Here is a 27,099-nt window from a genome sequence, read left to right on the forward strand (position 1 = left end):
GCAGTAATTAAACAGGAGCTGAAACCTAGGGGCAGCATGAGGGAGCCAAAGCAGCACAAGCAGATTTAGGAAACCTAAATGTCCAACTCCACTGTCTCTACAGCCCATGTGAGAGTTAGATTATCTGCTTCTAGAGTACCAGGATTGCCTCCATTTTCCACCAGAGACACTCAGAGTGATTCCTGCACATTAGACTTCAGACAGGTGCCTTTAGTTTGTACCTACAGCCCTGGACAGCCACAGAGCATGTGTGGGCACTGGCTTGGCATTCCACAGAAGACCCTATTGCTCTGAGGGGTGGGCAGGGGTAGGGGGATGTGGTGTGGCTGGAGAATACCTTCCCCACAGGGTTGGGATGATTAATATCTTCAAGGATTGAACATGGTGCCTGGCACTTAGTGGGCCTTCAGTATATGCTGGTTCTCATTGTCCTTCTAGAAGAGTTTCTTTAGTTCATGGGTATTCAAGCCAGTAGAATCTTACTCTTTTAGCTGCACTTGAATCTAGGTTCAATGTTGAGAAGACACGAGACACATCTTTGTGTTGGCTCCTGTCCAGTCCTGTGAATCATACCAACTCTCATAAGTTCAAGCTCAGAGAGAACTGGAATCTGAGGCCAAAGAAGGCAAAATATTTCCCCTTTTCCATTCTTGAGTTCTTGAGTTCTTGATGTAATGGAAATAGACAGTCTTGGGTTCAAATCCAGACTCTGCACTTGGCTGCTCAAGTTACTTTCCTGTCTCCATCATGGAAAAAACTTGGGCTGTGGGAAGAGTAAACCTGGCCATTTTACTCACTCAGTCATTTATCCTTTTCAAGGCTGTCTCCTTACTTATAATGGAGGCAACAGCAATTCTTCTCTTGCAGGGTTGTGATGCTTAGGGAGAGTAATGCATGTGGTACAAGCAGGATGCGGCAGCAGAAGCGAGTGAAAAAGTCTGGAGCCTTTACATAAGCCTTTCATTCATTCATTCGTTCCTTTGTTCATTGATTCATTCGTTCCTTTGTTCATTCATTCATTCCTGGCCTTGGCAATTAAGTTGAGCAAGTAGTGCCAAGTTTGAATTATTTATCCTTTTCCTCTCCAGCAGGAGGGCAGCCAGGTAAGGTAGCTGTGGGTGCTCTGCCCACAGGCCAGAGCAGGTATAGGGGAGAGCCTTGTTTGGCAGTGGAGGTGCCAAGTACCACCTAAACTCAGCCGAACCGCGTTCTACCGCCAAAGACGTTGGCGCCAAACGGTGTTGCTTCAGCTGCTAGTAGTTAATGCTCCTTTACTTGGAAACGTTTCCCGCTCCCGGGAGCAATATGGTGCCATGAGGGCTCATGGCTCACCCTCCCCCTGTCTCCCTTAGACTGGGATCCGCATGCACCTACTCCCAGCCGAATTTATCGTCCTTCAAGGCTCACCAGGGCCAACGTTGAGGTGGGGCGGAGAACTTTTCCGGGAAGGGGCCCAGTAGGGTCTCTTGGCTGGCTGCCCCTATTAGCCACGGCTCAGGACCCCAGGGTGGGAGAGTGAACGGAAAGGTACTCATGATTGGAGCCGTGGCAAAATCCTCTGCCGTGAGGAAGAAACTGAGCTCAGAGGCCATTGGTAGAAGGGGCCCCGCTCACCGGCCCTCCTTTCAGGTGCTGGGGCCTAGAAGGGGTCCAGTTCCACTTCGGAAGGCTACGAACTAGGAAGCGTTGCGGGCTAGACACCCCGCCTCCCGAGTCTCCTGCGGAGGGGGGGCGTGGTACGGCGGCCCCGCCGGGGCGGAGATGGGGTGAGGGGTCGTGCGGCGGCTCTGCCTTCCCGGAAAGTGGAACTCGGCCCAGTCCGACGCGGGGAGAGGCAGGCCCTCCCCGGCCCGCGCCTGCCGGGACCCTACGCCTGTGTCCGGAGGAGGCCGGCGTCCAGCAGATGCACGCGGGGGGGCAGGGGCGGGGGAGAGGCGGGGAGGAGAAAACCCACAACAAAACTTGCGTCGCCGAGCGCACGGCTCGACTTGAATGGAAGGAGCCCGCGCCCGCGGAGTGCAGCCGAGACTCGGGAGAGCGCGGTCGGCCGGCAGGGCGCGGCGCGGCGCCGGGGCGCAGCAGGTACCGGGCGCGGGCGACCGGGTGAGCCGAGGACCGGGGCCGAGCTGGGCAGCCGACTCGAACTTTCCGCCCTGCCCGGACGGCTCCAGCAGCTGGCCCGGGCGGGGTCGCGCATCTCGCCCCCCGTCTGAGCCTTACACGGAGAGTACGGCCGGAGAGCTCTCCCTCGTGGGGCGCGACCTTCTGCGATCCAGACCCGGCAGGGGCCTGTTCTCTCTGGCCAGAGGCTGGTCCCAGCCCCGGGCCCCTCCCGCTGCGCACATCTGGAAAGAATCTGAGGGCGGATGGGAGAGGGGAGTGGAAGGACGCGGGCGGGCAGCTGGGAATGTGGGGGGCAGGTGGAACTGGGGAGGGCGAAGCCCCCTGTATTTAGAGCCTGGGCGTAAACTATCCCGGTGTCTTAACACGTTAGCTCATCCCAGCTAGCCCACCCTTCGACCTCTTTACAGAGATACTGAGGCCTAGAGAGGGCCAGAGATCTGCCCCCAGGACGCGCGGACCGGTGAGGCGGAGCCCGCGCTGTGTCCATCTCCGACCCGCTCGGGGCTCGGCTCCCCAGCCCCGCGCCGCGCACTGGCTGAGCCAGAGCTTTCAACCGGTGGCCTGGTGTCTGTCTATACGGCTGCCCTCCCTGCTGGGACAGCAAGACTGAGGAGGAGGCAGACAGGTGGCCGCGGAGCGCGAGCAGCGAGGCCGGCCCGCTCCAGCGAATGCGGCCGAAGCCCCCAGGCTGTAGGTCCCTGAAGCCCCAGGCTGGCCTGGACGGGGGACGAGATCGTGGCGTTAGAATACCTGGTGCGCCGTCAGGTGGAAGTGGTGGCGGCGGCGAGCCCCTGGCGGCCGCTGGGGCTGGGGGCGGGAAGCTGCTGCAGCCTGAACTTCAGGAGAGGAGTGGGCGCAAGCATGCGTGCGGCGCTGACCATTCGCGTCCGGAGGCGCAGAGGGATGCGCCCCCCGGCGCTTGCAGGGCATCACTGTGGAGGCCCACACAACCTGAGCATCTGCCTTTCGATTCTCGCCGGCCCGGGAAAGTGAAGCTGTGGCTGACCCGGCTGCAGGAGGCACCACAGGAGACCCGGGGCGGTTATGCCCCCTTTTAGGGCCCAAAACCCAGCCTATTCTAAACTAGAGTGCAAGTTAAGAAATGTCAGATTCACATGAATGTTTTCATGAAATCTTGTTGGAGCATACTTTGTCCCTTCTATCTGAATTTGGGAGAGGGTGACTAATGGTGGCACCCGGGCCTGGTAGAGTCCTATATAAGAGCTTGGACAATGATCTGCTTGGAACACTTGATAGTTCCCTGTCATCAACCCCTTAGCATAGTGGCTGATGCCGTAGGAGACTTGGACCGCCATTCTCTGTTGACCCTTCCTTAAACACACCTCCCTCTTTCGCCCTCCGCACACTTTGGCTCACCTTTTTTCGTGCCCTGCCCTCTGCCCTGAGTGCCTTTCCTCCCCTTTGTCTACCTGAAGAACTCTTATTCAGTCTTCAAGACCAACTCGAGGCTCTCGGCAGGAGTCAGAAATCACAAATTCTAATTCTGGCCTTGCCTTTAGAATATTTATCTATAAACTGAGAGAGCCAGACCAGATAATAGTGTTGCAGATCTTTTCCAACTCTGCTTTTCATAAGTACATACCTTCATTCAGCAAACACTGCCTGAGCACCTGCTACTTGCTGAGAATCAGGGAAGACTCAGCTGAGCCTTGAAGGATGCAGAGGGCCAGGGGTGCTTTGGGAGCATCAAGGAACTGCCTAAACCAGCCAAGTAGGCAGGAGCAGCTTCCCAGGGCAGATTCTGAGTAGGAGCTTACTGGGGATGGGCAGCAATGGGAGCCTCTTTGTGCTTGAGTTTCCTCATCTGCAAAATAAGAACACTAACTCTTAGTCTTGGGAATTCTGTTGGAGTCAGTAAGATGCAGCTGTTCGGGGCCCAGCACAGAACAGGTGATCAGCGAATCTTCACTGAATTTGAGTGGAAGAGGAAGGTGGTTCTGGAGGCTGAGAATCTGCCTCCTGATTTGGATTTCCTTTTCCCTAGTCCCGCCTTAATCACCCCCTTAAACCGTTCAGGACCATGAGGTTTGGTTCCCTGGGGTGGGAGACAGGAGGTCCCAGGTACTTCCTCAGTGTCCCTGGCAGTGTTGCACTTGCTGGGTGCCAGCATCAGCTGGGCATGTCATTTCATTTAATCCTTATGAGGAGCTCCCATCTCCATTGCCTAGACTAGTAAAGAGGCTCAGAGCAGTGAAGTGACTCGTCCAAGCCCACGCAGCATTCAAGATTGGAACAACTCACCGCAGACTGAGCTGCCCCTCTCACCCAGCATTTGCTGTCCCAACAGTGTGAGCTGTTCCTCACCAGGAGGACTCCTCACTCTGGGGACTTCTAGAAACTAGGAAGTCTCTCTGCCCTTAATCCCACACACAGCTCCAACATGGCTAGGCACAAAGAAGGGACCTTGGGGGCTTATCTTGCTCAGCATTCTTAAGGAAACAAAAAAAAATTGAGACTCCGATGGGCAATGATGTTGCAAAGTCACACAGCAAACCAGACGGTGGAGCTGGAGCTGCCCAGGATCCCAAAGTCCTGAGGGTGGCTGGCCAAGCCAGGAGGAGGGGGAGGTGGCACTGGGGTCACCACTCTCTAAGTCCTGTCTGTTCTCCCTTCCCTCTCCCTTGAATCCGCTTTCCTCCTCTCCATCCCTGCAGCCCAGCACCTCCCTTTGCCCAGATCAGGCCTCTTATCTCTTGCCTGCATCACTGCACAGCCTCTGAGAGGTCCCTGCTGGTCCATCCATAAACCTGCCTGTGCCATACTCTGGCTCTCCAATGGCTCCTCAGTTCTTCTAAGATAAGGGTCACTCTTCCTAACCTGGCTTCTGAATCTTTTCTTGGCCTGGACTAAGGCCACTGCCCACTGGCATCACTCCCAGTCCTCAACCACCACCAGGCACTCTAGTGAGGTTTGTAGAGGTCATAGCATGGGCTCTTTTGCCCCCTGGCCTTTGCACATGCTGACACCCCCCCCCCCCGCTTGTATCACCCTTTCCTTTTTGCTTGATATTCATCCTTCATGGCTAGATAAGGTATCACTTTTTCTGGGATATCTTCTTGACCACAATTAGGCCTCCTCTGGGACCCTACAGTCTCTGATGACACTGGGATTATAATACTCAGTTTACACATAATGTCTAGACCAGCGTTGTCCAATAGAAATACAGTGTGAGTCACAACTGCAAGCCACTCATGTAATGTAAAATTTTTAGAAGCCTTGTTAAACAAAACAAAACAGGTAATGTTTTAATAATTTATTTAACTCAATATAGCCAAAATATTATCATGTGATCACTACAAAAATAAAAGGTATTTTAAGAGATATCATTAATATTAATGAGATAGCTAATTTATATTCTTTTTTTGTACTAAATATTTGAAATCCAGTGGACACTACATTTTATACTTACAGCACCTCTCAGTTTACAGTAGCCACATTTAGTGCTCAGTAGCCACATGTGGCCACCACATTGGACAGTGCAGGTGTGAGCTTTTTAAGGGCAGCAACTGTACCTGAGTCATCTGGGTCCTCAGTGCCCAACTGTGCTTGGCCCAGGGAAGGGCCCAGTAGCTTTGTGGTTAAGACTTAGGCTGGGAGCTGGGCATTGCCACTTAACTGCTGGGTTACACTGGCCAATCCCATTGGACCTCAGCTCCTTAACATATAAAAGTGGTGGTGATAACATTTTCAATATGGTTCATAATATAAATATTTTTACAGGTGCAGTTTACAGATCTTTACAGATACAGAACTGAAGGTGAGGGAGGGAAAATAAGCTGATCCAGTGAGTGCACAGGATATGTGGGGAGGATCTTTCTCCTTTGCCTCCTGCCCTGATTGAATTTGGGGCCTGGGCCTGTGCCCGCACTCCACCTCCCAGAGTCTGGATCTGCAGTGGGTCAGACAGATGGCAGGCAGGCAGGCAAAGCAGGGAGACTCTGGTCTAATGCTGGTTGGTGTCTTCAAGGGCTGAAGGCTGTTGAGCTAGGTGGGGGGTTATAACTTGCCGTGGGAATAATGGTTTGTAGACTGGCCAAGGATTTATTGCCTTTTTGATCAGGAAATGGAGCAACAGGGACATGGTAGGGTGGGCATAGGGCCAGGCTGCAGAATGCATCACTCACTGCTGCCGATGGAGCCTGGGAGCCTGGGAGCTGTGTGTGCTGGGCTCCCTGGTTCTCTGCTGGGCAATGGCTGGGGCCCAGGTCAGTTAGGCCTTGTGGACCTTCCTATAAGGTCAAGTAAGCCCGGCTGCCGGCCCTCTTCTCTCTCCTCCCAGCTTTCTTTCTGGGGCCTTGTGCATCTTGGGACCCCTTTTACAGGGCCCACCCAGTCTGGTACTGGGGTCTACTGCCTCTTGCAGACTGAGGGCAGGGTCCTTACCTACTTTACCTGTATCCCCCATGCTCAACACATGGCTGGGGGCAGATAGAGCCTTACCTTAGAGAGCTGGCCAAGCCAAGAGTAAGGCAAAGCAGTATCTGAAATATTGAAGCAGCCACAGGCCAGCAGGGTTCATGGGTGGCTAGAATCTGCACGTCTTCTGGGAGGAGGTGGGCCTAGGACTGGAGGGAAAGCACAATCAAGAGTGACAAGGGACAGGGAAAAAGTAGGGGGTTCTAAGGTGGGTGTGGTGTGGCTGGCATGTGAACAGTGCCCATGGATCAGAGTAGATAACATTATTGGTCACTTACTGTGTGCAGAACGTGCATCGCACACACTCTCACAGTCTCCCCAGTAGGACAGTTCTGTGACCACCCAGTGGATGGGTGAGAAGCTGAGGTTCAGAGGGTGACAAAATTGCCCAAAGTCACACAGCTGATAAGAGCCAGAGCCCAGCTCGCCACCCCCGCTCTCTGGCTCTACCCTTCTACCCACTCTGGGTTCTGATCCTTGATCTAATAATGATGGAGAGAGAGGCTTGGACGCTTGTCATGCACCTGTGCTCATAATTGCTGCAGCAGTAACAGGTGCTTTGCATCTGCTATCTTGCTGGGTCCTCACAGAAGCTCTGAGTTTAGACGTATTATCTACATTGTAAGATGAAGAAACTGAGGCTCAGCAGTCAGAGCCACTAAGTCATAGAGGGAGGCTTGAACGGGGTCTGTATGACTCCAGAGTCAGTGCAGCTGAGCTACCACCTGTCACAACTTACCACACCGCAGAGGTGTTCTCTGAGTCCCTACAAAGAGAACTCCAGGGATCAGCCCAGGCCCTTGCCTGCTGGGACGATGGAACCCCAGCATCTTCCTCAATGGCCTGAAGTCGATCCTGTATCCTCCCCTGCTGCCCCAGGGGACCATGCTGGGGAGTGGTCTCCTGCAGATGGCAGTGGTCGTGCGAGCATTGCAGGCCCTGGTAAGGGCAGCTGAGGGCAGGAACAGGACTTGGGAGGTCCTGGGGGCAGCAGCAGCTCCATTGCTAATGACTTTTCTGTGCAAACAGAGATAAAGGGTGGCACACAGAGGCAGAGGGTGGCTCACAGCCCTGTGTGGGAGAAAGACACCATCACACAGTCATAACCCAACTCATGCCAAGCCCTGGCTGAACAAAGTGATGGAGAGCCCTAGGACATCTCAGAGTTAGTTATCCCAGGGGATGTGATGCTGGAGTTGGTTCTTGGAGAAGTTGCTGATTATACAAGAGAGGAGGAGGGCATTCCAAGCAGATGGAACAGCATGTGCAAAGGCCTGGAGGGAGGAACTACTCAATTGACCTGTATAACTGGGGCAGGTGAATGGGGGAGTTGGAAGAGAGGCAGAGCTACATCCTCAAGAGCCCTAGAATGGCAAGCTGAAGAGCTGGGACACACACTGCTGGTGCTGGCCCACACAGGCCTGTGGCTGCTGGAGGAGGGACAGGGCCTCCCAGTACTGTCTGTACCAGGGCAGTGAGAGCTCAGCAAGGTCCAGGGCAAGCCCTGCAAGTCACAGTTCTTTCTGAGCCTTAGCTTTCCCCTCTGTAAAATGGGGGTACAGATTCCTCAGGACCAGTCCTGGTGAGGATTATGGGAGGCTTTGCAGACCTGCCTAAGGAAAGGGCTTCACCGCCCCTCCACCAGTCCAGAGGGCAGCCCTGATGGGGCAGGTGGGGAGAGGAGGGCGGCAGCTAGCAGATCAGATGTACGCTGAGGACAGGGACAGATAGGCTCTGCCCTGTGCGTGGGAGGGCCCCATTACAGCTTTCGTGGGCCGCAGCCCTCTGCCTGCTGTGCCTAGCAGGTTTGACACCCTGAGGACCCAGGTGGTCTGACCGGACCCCTCCCGCAGGCACCATGGCCCGAAGCAGGGTGCTGCTGCTCCTGCTGCTCTTGCCCCCGCAGCTGCAGCTGGGACTGGTGCTTGCGGTGAGAGCCCCGGTGTTTGGCCGAAGTGGTGCCCACAGCCTGAGCCCTGAAGAGAATGAATTCGTGGAGGAGGAGCCGGTACTGGTCCTGAGCCCCGAGGAGCCAGGGCGCGGCCCGGCCACCATCGACTGCCCCCGAGACTGTGCCTGCTCCCAGGAGGGTGTCGTGGACTGTGGTGGCATCGACCTGCGCGAGTTCCCGGGGGACCTGCCCGAGCACACCAACCACCTGTCTCTGCAGGTGAGGCCGGTGCCGCGCCAGCGGTCACCAGAGGCTGCTTCCCACAATGTGTTTCCTATCCCAGAACCGCCAGCCATAGCTCCCTGCTTGCCCATGGCTGCCAACCTCCTGACACAGGGTGCGAGGCAGACAGAGTGGGCTGGCTGCACCTCGGGGCGTCCCCGCTCTGATGTCCTGGGGACAGAGCACCATGATGTAACCAGCCTTCTCTCATGGGGAGGAGTCTGGGCTGAGGCCTGCCAGTAGAGTCAGGCCCTGTGTGTGTGTGTGTGTGTGTACGCCCCCTCATAGAGTGGGGGACCTACACTTCTGTTGTGGTCACTGCTGTGCCTCCAATGCCCACATGTGGGGCTGTCCACTACGGGGGAGAATCCCAGGGGACACAGAAGAACTGGCTCCTGGGACTTGGGCTGAGGGTGGATGCAGGCCTCCCGTCGGACAGCAGTTCTGGAGATGCTGCCTCCTCACCGCCTCCACCTCCCATCCCCCAGAACAACCAGCTGGAGAAGATCTACCCCAGGGAGCTCTCCCGGCTGCATCGGCTGGAGACTCTGAACCTCCAGAACAACCGCCTGACTTCCCGAGGTGAGGGATCACCCCAAGATGGGGACAAGCCCCCAGGCAGGGAACTGGATGCCGCTGGGGAGAGCCCCGCCCTGCAGACCCTGGCATGTGGGAGAGAGCAGGCCTGGCTGGGCTGGTGTCAGGCCCCACGGCAGGGGGCTGGCTCCTTGTGGGTGTCTGACAGGCACCCCCGGAGCTCTCTGAGACTTGGGAGTGGCGTGAGGAGGCTTCAGAGCAGCTTAGACTGCAGGGCCTGACAAGTCCCAGACCCTTCAGTTCACAGAAGGCTGTTAGAATCAAAAAGTGTGGAGGCCTCAGATTCTAAAAAGTTATTTTCTCTGATGTTGAGAAGTTTCTGATTGTAGAAAATTTGGAAATGTAGGGAATAAAATGGAATAGAAAAAAAAGCCACTCATAATTCTGCCACTTGGAGTTAATCACTATGGCTATTTTAGTATATTTCTTTCCATTTTTTAAACAAGCACAATTTATAAACAATGAGGTTTACCCAATTTAAAGGTACAATTGATGAGTTTTAGTAAGTTTATGTTATACAACCATCACCACAATCCAATCCAGTCCTTTTTCTTTGCGTTTTTAAAATTCATAGCTGGACTTACAGCATTGATGTCATTAACTATTAAAGCTGCTTTGTTTCACTTAGCAATTAGTTCAGGAGCATTTCTCACGTTGCTGAAAACTCTCGCACATTGGCAACAGGGTATTCCATGGAGGGATGCTGAACAGTTTATGTAACTGTTCCCTCTTGTTAGATACTTGGGTGAGTCCCAGCATCTGAGGGTCTGGGAACCCGGAACCAAGAGTCAGAGGCCGGCCTTAGGACTGGAGAAGAGCCAGCCTGGCTGGGCTCCAAGTGACAGCCCAGTTCTAACACTATATCTGCCAGATGGGGCAGGGGTGGGCCAGGTGGCGGGGAAGTTCAGAGGTCACCCCACCCTGCCCTGCCCTGGGGCAGGTATGAAGAGGGTCTCTGACCCTCTGGGGCTGCCCCCAGGGGAGCACTCCTTCCTGGCAGGTCTGCTGCCCCATGCCTGACCTTACAGGGACCCATTTCCATCCAGGCTGCCCTGAGTTGGTCAAGGATCAGTCATCTATCAGTGGATGCTTTCCACCTGCTCCTCTGAACTTGGGCCCCTGCAAGCCAGGGGAAAAGGAGGATGTGCTGGACAGGCATTTTGGGACTGGCTGGGAAGGGATCAGAGCCTTACCTGCCCCGGGGAGTGCCCTCCCTGTCCTGACAGGTGGGGTGGGTGTGGGGCCGTAAGTACTCACGTGCTGCCCTGTAGCGTCTCCTTCATCCAGGGCTCTGACCGATGCCTGTCCTTTGAAGGGCTCCCGGAAGAGGCATTTGAGCATCTGACCAACCTCAATTACCTGTACCTGGCCAATAATAAGGTGAGGGGCCTGCAGCAGGGTTGGGTGTCGGGGGCTGAGCTCAGGGAACTTTGAACAGGGCCTCTTCTGGGCTGGTTGCTGGGTCCCCATTGCTGTTCAGACACAGCCCAGACCCCACACCTTAACCCAGGGCATCAGAGTGGTCAGATGATGAGAACAGACGCCAAGGCCTACAAGGGTGTAATGGGGGTGAGAGCTCATTCCTATGGGGAGGGGGCACTTGGAGGGCTTCCTGGAGGGAAGGGCATTTGAAGGGCCATGAAGGGTAACAGGATTTCAGCCAGAGGCCTCAAGGGGGAGGGACCGCATAAGTGAAGGCACAAAGGCACTCAACCTCAAAATGATATCTGGCCTGCCCCAGGACTCTGTCCTGGCCCATTCTCTCTGAACTCTCAAGGTGACTGATCTCCTCCCCGGTCTTTAATGCCCATCTACCATCTTCATCATGGCCACGTCCAGGGGCAGTCTCCAGCCTTTCCCCACACCCACTTGAGACGCAAAGATCCACCTGCTTTCTTAACCACTCCCCTCAATGTCTAATGGAAGTAGAACCCCTACTTCCTACCACAGGCCCCAAACCCCAATCCTCCTGTCATCACCCCATGTCTGTAAAGAGCATCTCCGACCACCTACAGCACCACCAGTCAGAGCCACAGATCTGGGAATGCTTCGCTCATGCACATCTGGTCCCACTGCAGGCCCTCAGCTCCCCCCACCCATCGGCACAGGACCACCACTCCTCAGGGGACCCCCCTGCCTCCTCATTTGCTGCCCCTTTGCCTCAGAGGAGCCAGAGCGGCTATTCAAAATCATGTCCGCTTCTACCTCTGCATCTCCTCTCCCCACTTGAAACCCTCCCATGGCTTCACCCTCCGCCCAGGGAGAAACCCACATTCTCCCTGAGGCCTGCCTGCCTCTCTTAACTCATCTCCCCACTGGCTCCCTCTCACTCCACTCCACCCTAAGCCAAGAAGACCCCAAACACAGGGCCTCCACCTGCTGCCCCTGCTGCGTGGTGCTCTCCCCGCAAATGGCATCCAGGGTGCCGTCATGCCTGAAGTGTCACCTGTTCCCTGAGCACCCACGCCAGTCACTCTGTCATCAGGCTGTTTGAATTCCCTGCAGAGCTGTGGTCACTCTCAGATACTTTTATTCCTTGTTTATTGTCCTCTCCACTAGGATGAAAGCTTTTGGTGGTGGGGGAGGAGGGGACAGATACCTCTGTGTCTTGTTCCCCAGGACATGTCCAGTGCCTGGAACCGTGTCTGGAATGTTGCAGACTCAGGGACTACTGTTGAATGAATGAAGGAAGGGGGGACACCACGGGCTGGGTCTGGGGATGTGTGTGTGCTCACTGTAGCTGCACAGAGGGCTGGTGTCTGGGGCAATGAGGGGAGAGGCCAGGGGATCAGGCAGGGCAGGGGACAGGCCCAGAGGGCCTTGAATGCCAAGCTCGGGACTGTGGGAAGCTGTAGAGGTTCTGATCTCGTGTAATCGGGGGTGGGACAGGTTTCCATTCTAGAAAGATGTCTCTGGTTGCAGGGAGGAGACCAACTGAAAGGGCTCAGATGAGCAGCAGGCAGTGTGACTCAGAGCTGGCCTCTGACCCTCCACTGCTTTTTCTACCCCAACTCTTCCCTTTCCAGCTGACCTTAGCACCCCGGTTCCTGCCAAATGCCCTGATCAGTGTGGACTTCGCTGCCAACTATCTCACCAAGATCTATGGGCTCACCTTTGGCCAGAAGCCAAACTTGAGGTCAGAGGTCGGGGAGGGGACCCTTGACTTAGGCTGGAGAAAAGGGAGGAGCTGAGGCAGAGGCTGCAGGCCCTGAGTGGGGCACAGGGGACCCAGATAGGCCCTGGAGGAGGGGCTGTGCAGTGCAGGCATGACTCCCCATGCTCAAGGCTGTGGTCACGGTCACCCAGGGCTGCAGGGGCACAGGATCTGGAAGGCTGACACGTAAAGGATGAGGAGGAATCAGTCCAGGAGGCAAGAACAGAGGGTGATTTCCAGAGAATTGTGGGGAGCTGGGTGAGGGTGTTTTCCTCCTTCCCCAGCCCCTGGGAGAAGGAAGCATCTTCCAACAGGCAGAGTCATCCTCTATGAGAGCTGCTTTGGGACAAGAGAGGCCCCACAGCACAGGTGTGTGAGCAGAACAGGGTGGGGCTGGGGAGGGGAAAGTACTGACAACCTCTGGTGCCACTTCTGTCCCTGAGTCTGTCATCCTGATTCTCTCCAACCCCTGGAAGAGCCAGAGTTGCTGTGCATGGCCCCATCCCACAGATGGAAAGGCTGAGGCCCAGGAGAGACCAGACAGCAAGAATGAACAATATCTCCTTGCTCCTTGTCTTCTCTCCTTCTAGTGTGTTAGCCATGAGGGAAAGGTCTTTTTGATTGTGTCTACTGCTATATCTCCAGGGCCTAGAACAGTCCTGGTATGTATGAGCACTCACTGTATATTTGCTGAATGGATGAAGGGTCGCCTCCTCTGAGCCAGGATCCTGTGCTGGGCACTGGGGACAAAGAGGTGATAGGGACAGGCCCTGTCTTCAGGAAGTCCTACAGAACTCAGAGCCAGCTGTGTGGAGTTGACAGGTAGGGACTTCAGGGTTGCAACAGTCAGGGAACAATTGAGAACCTTGAAGGATATGCAGGAGCAGGGACTCGGGGTGGAGAAATCCTGTTTCTTCCACTAACTTGTGTGGCATGTCCTTAGTCCCCTAGGCTATGTAGTCTGGACTGGATTTGGTGGGGTCAGAGGTTCTTCAGGTCCTTCAGAGGGAGGAAGGTTTCCTGGGCCCCAGGCCCAATCTGAGCAAGGTCTGTCTGGAGGTTCACCAGGTGAGCTGGTGCTGGGGCCGGGGGCCCGGGTGGGTGAGTACCTGTGCCTCGTCCCCCAGGTCCGTGTACCTGCACAACAACAAGCTAGCAGACGCCGGGCTGCCGGACAACATGTTCAATGGCTCTAGCAACGTTGAGATCCTCATCTTGTCCAGCAACTTCCTGCGCCACGTGCCTAAGCACCTGCCACCTGCCCTCTACAAGCTGCACCTCAAGGTGGGAGGGAGAGGGCAGGGAGGAGCACAGCTGGAGCAGGGGCCCGCATCAGGGGAGGAGCCCAGGCTCACTTGGGCACAGCAGTCAGGCTGCGGGGCCTCAGGCACGTGATGGTAGGCAAAGAATCAATTGCAGAGAAGCAGGCGGAAGCCTGGGCTGCTGACTCAGCCCCACACCAAGTACTTTAGGCCTAGGCCCCCTCCCTATGGCTCCCCCAGACCCCTCTCCACACTTGATCCCAAGGCCCTGTCTGTCCTTGCCTTTTGGCTGACCCCCATGCTCCCCTCCCAACCGTCCCCACGCCCCCATAGAATAACAAGCTGGAGAAGATCCCGCCAGGCGCCTTCAGCGAGCTGAGCAACCTGCGTGAGCTGTACCTGCAGAACAACTACCTGACTGATGAGGGCCTGGACAATGAGACCTTCTGGTGAGTCCCCACCTGGGCCCTTGGTGTGAGTACAGCACCTGGGAAGCCCCTCCCAGGGCTCACCGGCCAGGCCCTTGCTCACCTGCCCCTGCAGTTTCCCCAGAGAAGGAACTTTGAGGCTTGTGCCTTTGATGACATTTCTGTCCCCATGAATAGTGATAGGTGTAGGTAAGGCCTGACAAAATTCCCGTGTGGCAAGGAAGTGTTTGCACAGGCTGGATTCTTGGTACAAAATAGAAACTCAAGCATTCTTGTTGAAGGTGAATCTATTTTCAGTTTTTAGGGCCCAGGGTAACCACAAAAGGCATTAGTTAAACAGTCAGTCTTCAAATAACTCCTATGTGTCAGAAACCAATGCTAGATCCTTCCTACACCAATATATCATTGAATCAATCCAATGAGAGGTTTGCAGAGGACTGACACCCCCAGTCAGCTAATGGCAGAAGCTGGGATGAATTAGAGACAGATCCCCTGCCACCTCCCTTGGGAATAATATTGGAAACACGTGCGCCACTTGCTCCTGCCAACAGCCTAATCCCCTCCACTGCCCCCAGGAAGCTCTCCAGCCTGGAGTACCTGGATCTGTCCAGCAACAACCTGTCGCGGGTCCCAGCGGGGCTACCCCGCAGCCTGGTGCTGCTGCACCTGGAAAAGAACGTCATTCGGAGCGTGGACGCGGACGTGCTGACCCCCATCCGCAGCCTCGAGTACCTGCTACTGCACAGCAACCAGCTGCGCGCGCAGGGCATCCACCCGCGGGCCTTCCAGGGCCTCAAGCGGCTGCACACAGTGCACCTGTACAACAACGCGCTGGAGCGCGTGCCCAGCGGCCTGCCCCGCCGCGTGCGCACCCTCATGATCCTGCACAACCAGATCACGGGCATCGGCCGCGATGACTTCGCCACCACCTACTTCCTGGAGGAGCTCAACCTCAGCTACAACCGCATCACCAGCCCGCAGGTGCACCGCGACGCCTTCCGCAAGCTGCGCCTGCTGCGCTCGCTGGACCTGTCGGGCAACCGGCTGCACACGCTGCCGCCCGGGCTGCCGCGCAACGTGCACGTGCTGAAGATTAAGCGCAACGAGCTGGTCGCCCTGGCGCGCGGGGCGCTGGCCGGCATGGCCCAGCTGCGGGAGCTCTACCTCACCGGCAACCGGCTGCGCAGCCGGGCCCTGGGCCCTCGCGCCTGGGCCGACCTGGCTCATCTGCAGGTGAGGGGGTGGGGGTCCATGCAGTCCTACTGGTCTGGCTGCCCTGAGCCCACCCATTGCGGGGGCCGGCGAGCAGTGGGCGGGAGGGCTGGGCGGGAGGGAAGAACCCACCTGTCAGGCAGGCTAGGCCTTGGGGTAGGGGGCTGGACCATGCCCGAGGGTGCAGGAGTGCAGGGCAGAGTTCAGGGGAATGGCTAGGCCCCTTTCACACCTGCAGGGACAGGCTTGAGGAGCGCCGTGGGGATAAGAGGAAGTCATGGCTGCAGGTGGGGGAAATGGGGGACAAGGACAGTTCAGGTGGCATGGGAGAGTGGACTCACCCACCTGTGGGCACAGGAATAGTTGCCTGGAGCAGGCTGGGCTTGGGAGTGGGGAGAACGGCACGTTGGTGACGGGGCTGACCTCACCAGTCTTCAGAGTCTAGGGGCATCTACTTGAGGCTTCTGGGCTGGGCAGTGGGTATGGCTCTTGCGGCCACAGAGACAGGAGGGATATCAGGCCAAGTGAACTGAGCCTCTTTGGTTACAAGCAAAACCTCCTGACTCAATGAGGGGCCAAAAAGGAACTTCATTAGAGAAATCTGGGAGGCAGGGCTGGGTTCTCCGCTCTGCTACCTTACCAGGCCCTTCTCTCCCAGGGGTCCTGAGGCCTTACCCTTCCTTTTTTCTCAGGGCTCTGCTCAAATGTCACCTCCTAGGGAGGTCTTCCTTCGCTGCTTGTCCTCCGCTTTGTTTTTCTTCATAGCCCTCATCCTTTCCGACAGTAGGTCATCTGTTGCTTGTTTGTTGCCCGCTCTTCCTGCTAGAATAAGGGGCAGGCATTTTAGTCTGTGGTGTTCCCTGCTGGATGCAGGGCCCTCGTCATATAGGCGCACAGTACATGATTGTGCAGGGAGCTGTCAGGACGGAGGTGTCTGAGCGGAGTGCAGGGGAGAGGCCCTGGGGTGGGGGCAGGGAGGTGGAGCAGAGCTCTGACAGTGGAGCAGGGTGGGAGCTGGCGGGGAGGCAACTGGCCCTGCAGGAGCAACAGGGTCTCTCCTCACCCAGATAGCCCTGCTGAGTGCCAGACCCCAGGATCCAACCCCTGTGCCAGCTCTCTTTGGTATTCTTAAGGGGCCCAAACCCCATTATCCTGTCCTCCACACCTGCTCCTTCTGCTGCATTTTCTAACTCGTTGGAGGAGGCGACACCCACCAGGTGTCCACAGGAAACCTGAAAGCTGCCCATGACATCCTCTTCTCACGGCATCTGCCCCCCAGTACCCATTGTTACCAAACCCTGCCAACTCCACGATCGCATCTCCCAGTCTCTCCAGTTCTCTCCATCCCTACTGCTCATACCACCAACTCAAGCCACCCCCATTTCTTGCCTGGACTCGACCTTCCTAGGAGCTTTCCAGTCCTGTATTCCACATGCAGAGGGTATCTTGAAAAACACATGCTCACCTTACACCCCGTCCCAGAACTCTTCTGTGGCTTCCCATTGCTTTTAGAACCCAGATCAGAATACCTGCCACAGCCTTCAAGGCCTGGTCTGCTCCTGTTCCCAGACAAGCTTCTTAGTTTCCCAGGCACACTGGGCTTTGCTTATACTGGCCTCTCTGCTGGAAGCTCCTTTTCCACCCTAGTGACACCTACTCACTCGTTCATTCCTTAAGTCTGTACTGAGCACTCACCACGTGCAGACACAGCTCTAGAACTGAGGACTCAGAGGGGAATAAGATAGATCAGGGTCAACCTCCTAGAGCTTATAATATACATGAGACTCAGCTCAAGTGTCACCTCCTGCAGAAAGTCTCCAGTGATGTGCAGTTTAGATGCCTGCCTGGGCCTGGGTGAGATCAGTCAGGGATGGGGTGTCTGGTGTGGGGGATTCTTCCTCACCCTGTTGGATCTTTCTATAAGCAGCTGCTCTTGCTGCTTCAGAGCCCCTGGCTGCACTGGCTCCATCAACCCACCCCATCTGAGGCTGGATCAGGCCCCTTCCCTGGGCTCCCTGATCACAGCCCAGTTCTGCTGCTGTCATTGTCAGACTGCAGCGTCGATATCCCCTGCCAGCCTGGCTTTCTGAGAGCGGAGGCAGATCTCAGTGGATTCCATGTCCCCAGCGCCCAGGGGCAGTGAGGATGTTTGGGATGAATGAGGAAGTGCTGGAATCATGTGGAAGGAACACAGTGGAGAGCAGGGGTCCCTGCTGGGTAGGGGCAGTGACTGGGAGGCTCCCTAAGGTACCTGAAGTGTGTGCGCCCCTTGAATCTTGAATCTGGATTCATGGCCTCCAGTTACCTGTCCCTGAGCCCCAGCCTGTTAGGTGAGGAGGGAGATTAGACATGACGAAAGCCCACCCGTGGCTGCACAGATGTGTGTCCGGGCAAGGGTGTGCTGACAGCCCGAGGGCCAGGCCGTGATCTGCACCCGGTTGTGTCTGAGTCTGCTGTCTGCTGCAGGTGCATCTTGCCCCCTGGGAAAGCTACCCCATTTCCCTGGCCACCTGCTTCCTGGGCTCTAGGCTTGTGATGACTCTGAGACTGACCAGCCTAGGACCTGGCTGCCATACCAGGGTCACTGTGGGCCTCAAACCTTTACCCCTGCCCTGTCTACATGGCCTGAGATCCACAAATGAGTAGCCACCCCCTACCCTTCATCTGACACCAGTGGGGTGAGATTTAAAGACTTGAGTACCCCTAGCCCCTGCCCTTTTGAGGTCTTTAGTGTGATGAGGTGACAGATGTGTTAAGGAGGGAGGACTCTGACACCAGACGCCTTGGCCGTGAATTCACGTGGGAAGGCAGGGACTGGGGAGGCTATACATCAATTAGATAAGGGTTCAGAGTCAGGTGCACCAGCTTCCAGCCTGTACAGGCTGCGTGTGTGGTCTTGAATAGATCTTTTAACCTCTCTGTTTCCCCATCTGGAAAGTGAGGGTAGTCTGTAACACACCTCACAGGGTTATGAGATTTAGATAGGCAGGGGGTGGGGAACTGGTAGGAGCTTTGCAAGCTAAGTGCTTTGGCTCCCCTGGTCACCCCTGCAGCTGCTAGACATTGCCGGGAATCAGCTCACAGACATCCCCGAGGGGCTCCCCAAGTCGCTCGAGTACCTGTACCTGCAGAACAACAAGATTAGCACCGTGCCTGCCAATGCCTTCGACTCCACACCCAACCTCAAAGGGATCTTTCTCAGGTAGGCCTGAGCCCCTCTGGGGTCTGCTCCGGCTCTAGTGTGATAGTCCAGGCAGATGGGAACAGCTTGCAGGGAGAGGTCAGTGTTTGAAGCCTGGCTTTACTGCTGACCAGCTGTGTGACTCTGGGTACGTCACAGAACCCCACTGAGCCCCTGTTTCCTCATCTCTCAATGGTGGGGACAGTGCTGGCCATGCCTGGGGACATTCATAGGTTTGTGAAAGGGTTTCAGAAACTTTAAAAAGCGGTGCCTGTGGGCATTATTGATGTTCCTATGATAGGAAGGGACCACAGAGAACATCTTCCCAATTTACAGCTGGGAAAGCTGAGGCCCAGAGAGCACAGGTGGCTGCTGTTTCCACAGCCACCCAGGCTAGGCCTGGGCCTCAGACCCAGGACAGCAGATGTTCAAGTCCTCGCTGGGTTCTGGGGGTTTAGAATGACTCAGGGGACCCAGCTCCCCAAGGAGATGAGGAGCTTCTGAACAGCAGAGCCTGTTTCTTCCGAACATCCCTCCCCTACCCCTTGAGCCAGAGAGAAGGAGACAGATCAGAGAAAGGCAGTATGTGCCCTCCCAGCGGCTTGGTGGCCAAAAAGGCCCAGGTTGGGTGTCGCTGGAGTGGAGTATGACCTGTCCCAGCTCCTGCATAGGAATGAGGCACAGAGAGTTGAGGGAGCCTGAGATCAGAGCTCAGCCTCTGCCTTCCCAAATCTGAGTATGTTCCTGGTGCAGCTTGGCCCTGTCCTGGCCTGCATGTCCCTCCACACTAGGTACCTTGGTGACCCCAGGCTGGCAGCCCAGGAGCCTCAAGCCTCAGGGTCAATGCCAGAGGGAAGACAGAGAGGAGGTGCCCATGTCTGCCACCCCCAAATCATAGCGAGAGCATAGATGGGAGGAGGCCTTCCCCTCCCTGTACAGACCAGTGGCCCAGGGCCGGCCCTGCCCCCAGCAGTAGCCACACCAATCAGCCTGAGCTCCCTGTGACACACTGTACTTCTAAGCCCCTTCTGTGCTTGCTGCGCATCTTCCTGGAGGGCTCATTCCCTCCCCTTCCCTTCTGAGAGTGGGGACAAGGTCCCGCCCGTGGCGCTGACCCCGTGGGTGGCCCGCACAGGTTTAACAAGCTGGCTGTGGGCTCCGTGGTGGAGAGTGCCTTCCGGAGGCTGAAGCACCTGCAGGTCTTGGACATAGAAGGCAACTTTGAGTTTGGTGACGTTTCCAAGGACCGGAGCCGGTTGGAGGAGGAAGAGGAGGAGGAGGAGGAGGAAGAGGAGGAAGAGGAAAAGCGATAGTGACAGAGTGAACGGATCTGACCAAGCTGATCTGACGTAGGTAGGGGGTCTGTGTGGGGGCGCGCTCACCTGCTCACCAGTTTCCTGCCCCTGACCCCAGTCTAGGGTCTCTCTGTTCACTTTTCACCCTCTGTCCCCTGCTTCGTCGTTCATTATGCAAGCCTGTTAGAGTACTTCGTGTGCGCCAGGCCCTGGGTGAGAGGTTGAGAATGGTGGTGAGCCTGAGGGAGGCCGGCGGCACGTGCTGGGAGACTGTGTTGAGGGTGATGTGTGCCCTGATGGGACATGCGCAGGGGCTGCTATGATGGAAGCAGGGAATGGATGTGGGGACCCAGGGGGAGGCCACTGCTGTAATCCAAGCCAGAGATGGTGACAGGCAGTGAGGATGCAGATGGGCCTGAAAGGAGTCTAGGGGTGCAGGCTTAAAGGGCTCAAGCAGTCCTGCTGGGTGGAGAAGACCAGATCCTGGTTCTAGCCTGGAATTCTGGGTGGATGATAGTACTAGGAGGAGCAGGTTTGATGTCTGGGATATTGAGTTTGGAGGGTACTGGGGGAACTGCCCAGGATGGGCTGGCTATGTGGGTCTGAGGCTCAGGAAAGAGGTCTGAGCTGGAGATGGGGATCCAGGCATCAAATGCTTAGAAATGGTCATGGAGGCCACAGGAAGCTGGAGGAGCTGGCCTGGGGAGAGTGAGTGGGAGGGCATGGCGAGCCAGAGGGGAGTGACAGAAGGAGCTGGGACAAAGCACCTAGGGAACGAGGCAGGTAAACTGCAGACAGCTAAGGACAGAGGGGGATTATACATACATGCAGCACAAGCACCCCCACATGCACAGGGGGCACCAACACACATGTCCATGCATGTGAGTATATGCACCCATGCCTCCCCAGGAACACATGCCCTTGTGCACATGCCCAAAGCACACACTTGAACACACATGCATATACTCCATTGCATGTTTACAAATGCAGGACGGGTGCACCATTGCACACATGTGTGCATGCATGTGAGTACATGCACACATGCCTCCCCAGGAACACGTGCCCTTGTGTGCACATGTGCACACACACAAAAATGAGCATGCCCGTTACACATCCATGCACAGGCTTCTCTGGAAGTGGGGGGAATCAGCCGTGTCAGCGCTGCTGAGTAATTGATGGAGCTGAGCACTGCCGAGGACCCACCAGATTTATCCACAAGAAGGTCACCGTGACCTGGGGTCACTTCTCTATCAAGAAGTTTGCTATGAAGAGATGAGAGAAGGCGGTAGTCAGAAAGGGGGCATGAAACTCAGGCAGGGCTCTGTTCACGTTATGCCTTTTTTAAGGAATAGAGCAGGTTTGAATGCTGGTGGGGAGTGGCCAGTGTGGAGGGAGGAGTTAAAGATTTAAGGGAGGAGAGCTGGGTATAGTGATCCCTGTGTAAACTGGAGGAAGGACCAGCTTGGGCAGCAGGGTCAGTGCTCCTTCCACGGTGGCAGGAAGATGGAGGACTGAGTGGCTGCAGTCACATGCAGGCTAGTGGCTTGGTGGCTGGACATGAAGTCACATCTGCTTGATGCCTTCAGCCTTCTGTTTTCTCAGTGCAGCAGGAGGTGCTCAGCAGACTCCGGCAGGTGTTGGAGACCATAGACAGTTGGATCTATCCATGGCTTTTGGCCGGATGTGTGGGACAGGAGGGCAAGTAACAAACAAATTGAGAGTATTGACTATAGAACGGCTGCATCATGAATCCCAGGGTTCAGGCTGGGAAGGGAAGTGGGTGCAGACAGAAGGGCTGGTGGGCGAGGAGAATGTTGGAGAGTCAGCAGGTGGTGTTGAGTAGCCAGGGGGAGAGGTGTGGTCAGGAAGGAGTATCAGAGTGAGCTAAATGGGGGGTCCCAGGGCCAGGGTGTGGCCATGGGAGGGAGCCACTGGGCCACTGTTAGGATATTGGATTGAAGTAGGACCTGGGTCAGAGAGAAGCCTGAGGAGGGTTGAGGACCCCATGGGTGGATGAAAGAGGGAGATGGGGAAAGGGGTCCAGCTGATGACAGAGAGAGGAGTGTGCTGGGCGGGGGTTCTTGGAGCGTAGAGGCCAGGCCCAGAGGCAGTGCTTGGAAATCACCTTCTTCGACTCCTGGGGCCCTGGGGCGTGAAGGTGGGGCCCCTTCTCTTCAAGCACTGTCCTCAGGCAGAGCCAGGGGTCAGCGACAGGTGTGACTGACCATTCAGTGAGGATGCTGTGACCCTCAGGAAGGGTGCTGGGGGTCCTGGGGTGGAGAGAATCTGCCCCCTCTGGAGGACATTGGCCAAAGTCAGGTCTGCTGAGTGGGGCCCTGGGAGATGCCCCAGGGAGAGTCCAGAGGCACCCAAAGGCCCTCCAGCCCATACCAGACCCTCCACGAGCACCTCCCAGTGGGTGGCCTGCTGGCTTTGGGCTCCCAGGGGCAACTCCCCCTCATGCCTGCAGTTGTCTGGCTCTCCCAGAGCCCATCTGGTGGGCCCCCAGGTCTAATCTACTTCCCCCAGGCTGGTTGTGGTTGGAGGGTTCACCTTGGCCTCCCCTGACTCTCCACGTGTTCTGCAGGACCATGGACCGCTGGAGACTTTCTGCAGTACGTGCCTGAGCCCCAGGAGCCCCACTCTGCCATCCTCACAGACACACTCAGTGCAGCACCTGCCGGGCCCCCCTCCACACACAGGCTGGACCCAGTCTCCCATCCCTGCCCTTCCTGCAGTGCATCCATAACCGAACACGCTTAGACACCACACCACACGCTCACACAGCCAGCTGCACATTGTCCTCTAAATGTCCCACTCTTCACCCCAGACCCACCACGAGTCCTGCAGACTCGGGAAGGGTCTGACCAGCCCTGGCACTCACGGGTGCCTGCTCTCTGCCCTGTGGACTCATATGTGTACACACACACACACACACACACACACACAAGTCACATGCAAACAGCCTCCCTCAGCCTACGCCACCAACAGCTCTTGTCCCAGCCAGAAACGGTCAGAACGGCTTGCTGTCTGCCCACCCATCTGTCTGTCTGTCCCCTGGAGAAGACACAGAGTTGTCTCTGTACTCTCTGCAGCCAGGTGCCTGAGCCCCCTGGAACTCACAAAAGCTGGCTTTTGTTCCTTTCCCTCCTTTTAGGGACAGGAACTTTTGGGACTGCTGCCCTGGCCCGCCTGCCCCGCTCCCACTACACCCTGACCGGCCCCAGGCATGTCTGATGGGCAGGCCCCCCTGAGGCCAGAGGGAAGGTCTCCTGGGGCTGCTGGGGGCCTTGGGCCCGAGCAAGAGTGAAGGGCACAGCTGCACCAATGAGAGACCTTTTTTTATTCTTTGGGCCTGCAGGAGTTCTGGATGCCTTTGGTTTTTTATTCTTTTTTTTTTAAAGAAAAAAAATGTTAAGAACTTCAAAGCCGATTTTTCCTGTTACAGAAAAACTAATATAAAAGCATTACCCCTGTCTGGCAGCCCATGGCCGTGTCTGTGTGTGCTTCCTGCCAGGTGCTGGCTGCTGCCTGGCTGGGGTGGGCAGGATCCAAGCACCTCAGCGCCTTCTGGACCAGCAGCAGTCAGGGCCAAGTTCAGTTCTCGGGGCCCACAAAGTAATCACTCAGGCAGACATCCAGGGATGCAGGGTTTAGTTGAAGGTAAGGTGGCCTGGAGGCATGTGCAGCCCCTCAGCTTGGTAGGGGTCAGCAGGTTGGGATGGGAGCACCACACTGGGCCTGTGAGCTCCCTCTGCACCCCCAGAAGCTGGGCATCCAAGCAAAGGACCTGCCAGCTTTGGGCTACTCAGGGCTCCTGTGCACTGAGTGGGCATTACTGATGGGAACTGTCCCATAGGGACACTGGAATGGGAAGGGGGCCGGAGGCAGGCCTGGGAGCTGGGGCAGAGCCCACCTGGGGGCCCCCGTCTCTGCAGGTCTGCCCAAGAAAAGGTGGCAAACGTGTTCAGTGTGCCCACCACCCCCAACTGGGCCAGAGCTGGACCAGAAGGCAGCACCTGGCTTAGAGCAAAGAAGAACCTATGATGGGCACAGCTGCCCCACAGTGGACGAGGTGCCCAGGAAGCAGTGGTGCTTTGCTACTGGAGGTGTGTGAGCATGCTCTGTCAAGCCTAGTAAAGAGCAGGTTCCTGCCTTGTGTGGGGCAGACTCCATTGCTCAAAGGGCCTCAGAGATGTGACACAGGGAAGGGGCCACTCAGCCAGGCCACACAATGATGGGAGCTACAATGGCTTGCAATCTGACCCTCCTAGTGATTAGGCCTTAAGGAATGAAGGCTGCTCCCATGGTGGAGTCTATAGCCCCCAGCCCTGCAGTGTGAGGGGGAGCCTGGGGCCCTTCGTGGACTCCTTAGACTATGGCCCTGGGAGGAGGATGGAGGTGGTTCAGGACTGGGGGCTGGGAGGCAGGTACCCTCCTGATGCTCTGAGAGACCCTGGGAGCTTCAGTGTCTTCATGGACTCCACAGCACAAGACTCCAAAGCACATCCAGAGCAGGCTGCGTGGCCAAGGCTCTTGTGTGTCCCCTGCAAGCCTCCTCAAGGCACCTTAGGGCTGAGGAGATCGAGGGATGAAACAGCTTCAAATGTCCATGGGCGTATCCCCTCCTTAAAGCAGAGCATTCACTAATGGGAGCCAGGCTGGCTTTTGTGGGGACTGACCTCAGGGCCCTGCCTGCAGAGCAGAGCCCAGGCAGAGTGGCCTGTCCACACTGTGGCTGTCCACAGGCCCTGGGCAGTCCAGTCTGCACTCGGCCCCTTGCACATGACAGCTCAGACAGGCCTGTCCTCACTCTGGCCACCTGGACAGGCTCATTTGCTCTCTGGCTGCCCAGGCCGGCCTCTCCACACACTGACGGCTTAGGCTGATCTGTCTACACTCTAGCTACACGGACAAGGCTGTTTACATTCTGGTTTCCTGGACAGGCCTGTCTGAACTCTGGCTGCCCAGACAGACCAGTCTGCACTTTGACAGCCTCTATTAGTCCAATAAAGAGATGCTGGCTGGAGTATGGTTGCTGAGCCCACAAGACTTGAAAAAAAAAATACCTTTATTTAGCTATCACTGAATTTGCAAACACAGAAAGGAATAGAAAATCTACCTCCACTCTATCACGCAGGCTTTTGGGGAGTGCTGACCTCAGGGCCACGTGGGCAGCTTGACTATAGCATCCCAGTGAGCCTGCCTTCCCAGTCCCAGCTGGCCCACCTGTCCAGGGACAGGCTAGCCCAGACTGACGACATCCCTGTCTCCATGTTGGAGGTGATCTGTGAGAGGTAACAGGACAGGCGATGGGACGGGCTGTGGCATGTGGAAGGCAGCAGGTCTTGGCCTTGGACTGGGCCCATCCTTGGGGAGAGCTGTTTGTCTGAGGCCACGTGTTATGGGGCAGGGTGGGGGCTGGCCTGGGCTGGGACACAGCTGGGGCAGAACCAGGACATTGTTACATCTTCATAAATTGAAAACAGCGGGGCTCCTGGAGAGGGGCAGAGCCTCTCTATCTGGGCATCTGGCCATGTAGGCATCCCTGTCCTCCAAGTGAAAGCCTTGAACTAGAGCTTGAACTTGAACTAGCCTTGTCCTGGCCCTGACATTACTTGTTCTGAGACCTGGGGCAGGTGTTTTCAGCCCTCAGAGCCTCAACTCTGTATCTGGAAAGTAAGGACCATAATCTCTGTCTGCTGAAATGTCACAGCCAGGCTTGGGTGATGTCTGCCCGTCACTGTCTGGCTGGGTTTCCCACATACACTCTTGCCCCTCTCTGAGACTCCATGTTCTGTTGAGTGGAGCCCGTCTCTCAATTGTGTGCGCCTGGCCTCCATGCTCAGGAAAGTAGCGAGTTGAGATCCTGTCCCTGGCCCCTAACCCTGGATCTCTGCAGGCTCAGACATTGGTCTCAAGCTCACTGATCTCAATGGTACAGTGGTCCAGACTGGAGGTGGTTGGTTCCTCATCCTGTTCCACCTGGACAGGGACATGGTGGGGACAGGTGGGGCCCAGGGTCAGCTCTGAGGCCTCAGCCACACTCTTCACACAGCCATTCTGCTGGGTCGCCACAATCTCCTGGAGGCTCACAGGCTTGGTCTCGCAGGGTGGCAGTTTCTGGGGAAGGGAAACAGTCTTGGCAGCAGCAGGAGAGACTGAGGTTAGATACTAGGGAGGACTGAACCAGCATAGGGCTGGGAACAACATGATTGGTTTTCCTACAGACATGCTGTGGAAACTTGATAGGTCACAGGGCCTCTCTGGGCTCTAGTTCCAAGCTGTCCTGCCACCTCCTGGGACTGTCCTTGTAGAGGAGGACCCCTGACCCACGGGGTCCAGTGAGGGAACGGGTGGCTCCCTGGCCTGAGCCTCAGCATCCTCCCCATGGAGTGGGGCAGCTTGGCCCACCTGGTTACTGAAGGAGCCCTGAGGACCACGAAGCCCTGAGCAGACGTACAAATGCTGGCATTGTGGTTGGCAGGACACTAGGGCACAGGCTCCCTGAAGGAGTGGACTCTGTTCACCACTGCTCTTCCTGTGTCTGGATCAGCACTGTAGGTGCTCAACTACTAGGTGTTAGGGAAATCTGTCACCCCTGGTGCCCATGAGGAGACCAAAGCCTGGAGGCATGGAGGGATCGGCTGAGGGCTGCCCAGCTGGTGGGTGGCTGATGTGGTGCCCTGCCTACCCAACCCCGGCTCCACCCCCAGGCCCTTGGGCAGCTGCGCTGGGAGGGAGGCACTGTTCTCACCTCGGTGCCCATGTCCTGAGCAAAGTCCTTCCGGCAGATATGGGCCATGATCCCGGCAGCCAGTGCATCACCCAGCACGTTAATCATGGTGCGGAAACGGTCCCTAGTGGGACAGGGTGGGCGGTGAGCGGCGAGCAGGAGGCACTTTGCTGTAAGGGGAGCTGGAAGAGGGCAGTGCTCACCCAGGCAGCACACACGGGATGGCTGCCAGGGCGAGCCGCAGCCAGGCGCTTTCCTGGTCCTCCCCGCCCACCACCCCTTTGGTGGTGCTGAAGCGGGGGATGTGGGGCGGGCTTCTCGGGCACATGACTGTGCAGTGGCTCAGGGCCTGTGCTAAGAAGGCCTGGGCTCGGTCTGATGCTCAGCTCCCACTCTTGAAATTCTTTAAAATTTTTGAACAAAGGATCCTGCTTTTTCATTTTTGAAAGCTGGGCCCCACAAATTATATAGCTGGGCCGGTGTCAATAGTACTGTACCTG

At 56.5% G+C, this 27,099-nt stretch overlaps 2 protein-coding genes across 8 annotated transcripts in view; one reads left to right on the forward strand and one right to left on the reverse strand.

Annotated features, from left to right (window-relative positions):
• The first annotated feature begins 1,925 nt into the window (after positions 1 to 1,925).
• Positions 1,926 to 23,351, forward strand: PODN (podocan). Of its 5 annotated transcripts, none has more exons than XM_032494296.1 (11): positions 1,926 to 2,082; positions 8,415 to 8,731; positions 9,223 to 9,316; positions 10,647 to 10,711; positions 12,358 to 12,467; positions 13,613 to 13,769; positions 14,081 to 14,196; positions 14,751 to 15,408; positions 18,441 to 18,589; positions 19,704 to 19,921; positions 22,451 to 23,351. In XM_032494296.1, exons 2-10 carry the CDS (start codon positions 8,420 to 8,422, stop codon positions 19,879 to 19,881), a joined length of 1,839 nt encoding a protein of 612 aa, XP_032350187.1. In that variant the 5' UTR covers positions 1,926 to 2,082; positions 8,415 to 8,419; the 3' UTR covers positions 19,882 to 19,921; positions 22,451 to 23,351. The 5 variants fall into 5 exon arrangements, with proteins under 5 accessions (XP_032350187.1, XP_032350189.1, XP_032350185.1 ...); XM_032494298.1 differs by having other exon boundaries at positions 23,021 to 23,351; XM_032494294.1 differs by having other exon boundaries at positions 19,704 to 19,917.
• A 1,651-nt stretch (positions 23,352 to 25,002) lies between these two features.
• Positions 25,003 to 27,099, reverse strand: part of SLC1A7 (solute carrier family 1 member 7) — a 44,767-nt gene continuing 42,670 nt past the window's right edge. For 2 of the 3 annotated variants that reach the window (XM_032494301.1, XM_032494300.1), the window contains 2 exons: positions 26,621 to 26,723; positions 25,003 to 26,004 (listed from right to left, as the gene is read on the reverse strand). In XM_032494301.1, the coding sequence (XP_032350192.1) occupies positions 25,768 to 26,004; positions 26,621 to 26,723 (340 nt within the window). In that variant the 3' untranslated portion in view covers positions 25,003 to 25,767. The remainder of the gene's footprint in view (positions 26,005 to 26,620; positions 26,724 to 27,099) is intronic. The other variant, XM_006180146.3, reaches the window with a different exon arrangement.

Source organism: Camelus ferus, chromosome 13, assembly GCF_009834535.1.
Source record: "Camelus ferus isolate YT-003-E chromosome 13, BCGSAC_Cfer_1.0, whole genome shotgun sequence".
Classification (NCBI taxonomy): Eukaryota; Metazoa; Chordata; class Mammalia; order Artiodactyla; family Camelidae; genus Camelus; species Camelus ferus.

Coding starts and splice junctions, on each gene's coding strand:
- PODN (XM_032494296.1), top strand. CDS start 8,420: ATGGCCCGAAGCAGGGTGCTGCTGCTCCTGCTGCTCTTGCCCCCGCAG. Junction 14,197..14,750: donor CTGGACAATGAGACCTTCTG/GTGAGTCCCCAC, acceptor CACTGCCCCCAG/GAAGCTCTCCAGCCTGGAGT. Junction 18,590..19,703: donor CTCAAAGGGATCTTTCTCAG/GTAGGCCTGAGC, acceptor TGGCCCGCACAG/GTTTAACAAGCTGGCTGTGG.